This window comes from Aplysia californica, unplaced genomic scaffold, assembly GCF_000002075.1.
Source record: "Aplysia californica isolate F4 #8 unplaced genomic scaffold, AplCal3.0 scaffold00090, whole genome shotgun sequence".
NCBI classification, from domain to species: Eukaryota; Metazoa; Mollusca; class Gastropoda; order Aplysiida; family Aplysiidae; genus Aplysia; species Aplysia californica.
Genome location: NW_004797360.1, coordinates 288,069 through 290,637, shown reverse-complemented (window position 1 = coordinate 290,637; position 2,569 = coordinate 288,069). Strand labels below are relative to the sequence as shown.

At 42.0% G+C, this 2,569-nt stretch overlaps 1 protein-coding gene across 1 annotated transcript in view; it reads right to left on the bottom strand.

Annotated features, from left to right (window-relative positions):
* LOC101861569 (trichohyalin) overlaps positions 1 to 2,569 on the bottom strand; it is a gene marked incomplete in the record, with an annotated part of 55,040 nt that overhangs the window by 11,031 nt on the left and 41,440 nt on the right. The window contains 1 exon segment of the mRNA XM_013080534.1: positions 1,444 to 1,647. Coding sequence (XP_012935988.1) covers positions 1,444 to 1,647 — 204 coding nt within the window.

Below are 2,569 nucleotides of genomic sequence, written 5' to 3'. Positions count from 1 at the left end.
TCCGGTTCACATAAGCGGGGCCTTGTTTGTAGCGCCCGAGGCGACCGATGGCTGATGACGTCACTCAGTGGAAATTTCCCAGCCGCCGGTCATTCACCCAGCACACGCAAACGGCAATGCCGCTTTTTCCTTAGTTACTCCCACATTTTTAAAGATTACGCAAAAAACGCTAAACACAGAAACATGAAATTTTAAGGGAATAAAGAAAAATGGTGTACAACATAACAGTCAGTTTGACAAATCACAGCTTCGAAAAATCTTCAAAGCGCACCACATCAACCACTTTCGCAAACGTTTTCGACTACTTCTTGGATGGGTACAAACAAAGTTGTCAATCTGCATACTACGAGATTGACCTCTTTTCTGATTGGCTGCCAAGTTTCATTCATATCCATTCTCGAGAAGCGGCGTGAGAGCGAGTTGAAGACAACAACCTTTGCGTTAGTGCGTCCCACGAAACACCCCGGGGGCCAAAAATCAGCAGAACAAAACGCGCTCGGTGGGCATTGCTAAAGTTAGTGCTTTTAGAGGGTTGAAAATGGCATTTGAGAGCCTGTTTGAAGAGATTGCCTGCAAACCATTACATTTATTTTTTCACCAACATTTAGTCTTGTTTGATTTCTTCACCAAGATCTACATAATATATTTCCATTGATGGCAATGTTTAAAAGCAGGTTCTCCTTCCATTGCTACTATAATTCAATTAATTTGTCATCGCACCACTGATAGAAGTAGAAGGCAAACCTGGGAATAATGAATAGATATGTACCTTCACAATACAGTTACCCGGCGTATACCCTAATTTTCCTTAAATTTCACACCTGAATGAATGTTGCATATCACAACCTCGGAACACCACTTCGAATTATTCTTGAGTTTCGTAGTTTTAGGCCGAGTTTTAGCATAAAGTTCTTTCGCTGCCCTTATCGCATTCCCGTGCCTTAGAATCTTCGTATTGATCATTTCTTTAGATCTAGATTCTAGACAAATTTGTAAAAAAGTTTCTTTCTGACAGTAATTTTCTGTCTAAGATCACAAGTCAATATACTTGATCAACGCGCAGTTTTTCCAGCCAAAGATTTCTTTATTCCCCAAGATTTTTCAAGACCAGACTTCTTTTTTCAAAGACTTTTCCGAGACTTTTCAAGACCAGACTTCTTTTTTTCAAGACAAGTAATGTGTCATTTCGGAAGAAAATTTTTGTTCTGGTGTGGTATTTTTTTATATTCAGAATACGTAAAGTCAAAGCCTTCTAAACTTCGAGGAAATACTTTTACTATAGATCTAGATCTAAATAGTTTAAAATTAGTTTTTTTCCAGACTTTTTCAAAAATTTTGCCAATTTCCCAAAATTCCAAGAGTTTTCCTGTTTTCCAAGACCAGTACGAATCCACCCATTGGTAAAATAAGTCACTTTAAGAAACGTCAAAATACAAAACAGACCTCTGGTTCAGCGTCATCTGGCACATTCAACTTCCATTCCAGCCCGCTGATAGTATTTCTCAAGGTAAAGTTCACAGCACTTTCTGCAGAGAGCAGGGACTGGGCGCTCGTGGTAGCGTCATCAGCATTTTTCAGGAGGTGCTCCAGCTTCACTTTCTCCGTAGACAGTAAGTGGAGTTTTATTGTTAACGCCGCTACTTGTTCCTGGGGAGGGAAAAGGAGACATAACCCTATCAGTACGTCTTTGGGTCATTTTGTACCCTCGGGTTAGTATTCTTCACATTTTAGAATACTTCCAGTGCGAAGATCTCTGTGAAACTTTCAGTATTTCTCAAAAAATCGTTTTGATTTTGACAGACTGTTATGCAAAGCGTACGGATCGGATAAAAGAGTAAATTTCCTCTTTGGAAAGTGGTGGCACAGATTTCCCCACGTCGTATGGATACGATAGTAAAACACGATGTACGATAGGGTTTCAGTGTACTTGGATTTAACACCACTTTCAACACTATTAGTTAGGTTATTTAGAGACAGGACCTCCAAATTTAACACCCAAGTCCGATAGGATCCAGCCGCAAGAGCTGAGAGCTTTGAAAACTCCACAAAATGACCAGGGTTCAAGAACACTCGTTCTGAGATTGGAACCAGGTTCATATGGTCTGTGGTCCAGCATGATACCAACTGCCTTGATATGAGAGGGAGGGATGGGAGGAAAGAGGCCAGGAGAAAGCGGGGGGGGGGGGATGAGAGATTGGGAACAAGAGGAAGGAGTTAGGAGGGGAAGGAGAGAGAAGGGAGGAAAAAAGGATTTAGGAGCAGGTTTGGAGGGAGGTTTGGAAGTATGGGGTTGATGAGGGGGTATGAGGGAGGCAAGAGGGGAGAAGGGGTTTAGGAGGGAGGGAGCGTTTCAGAGGGTGGCGTTTAGGGTATAGGAGAGAAGGGGGAGGTGGGAGGAAGGAAAGGGGGGCGGAGGTGAGTTTATAATTCTGCATTGGTTCTTTACATTCAACTGAGTATACAGAGTAAAGAGGGAAGAAGTAGAAGCTTAAGTTTTGAGCCAACAGCGGCATATCCACGCAATAATGGTTATTTAACACACAGGGAAAAAGCATGGATGGAGAGAGAG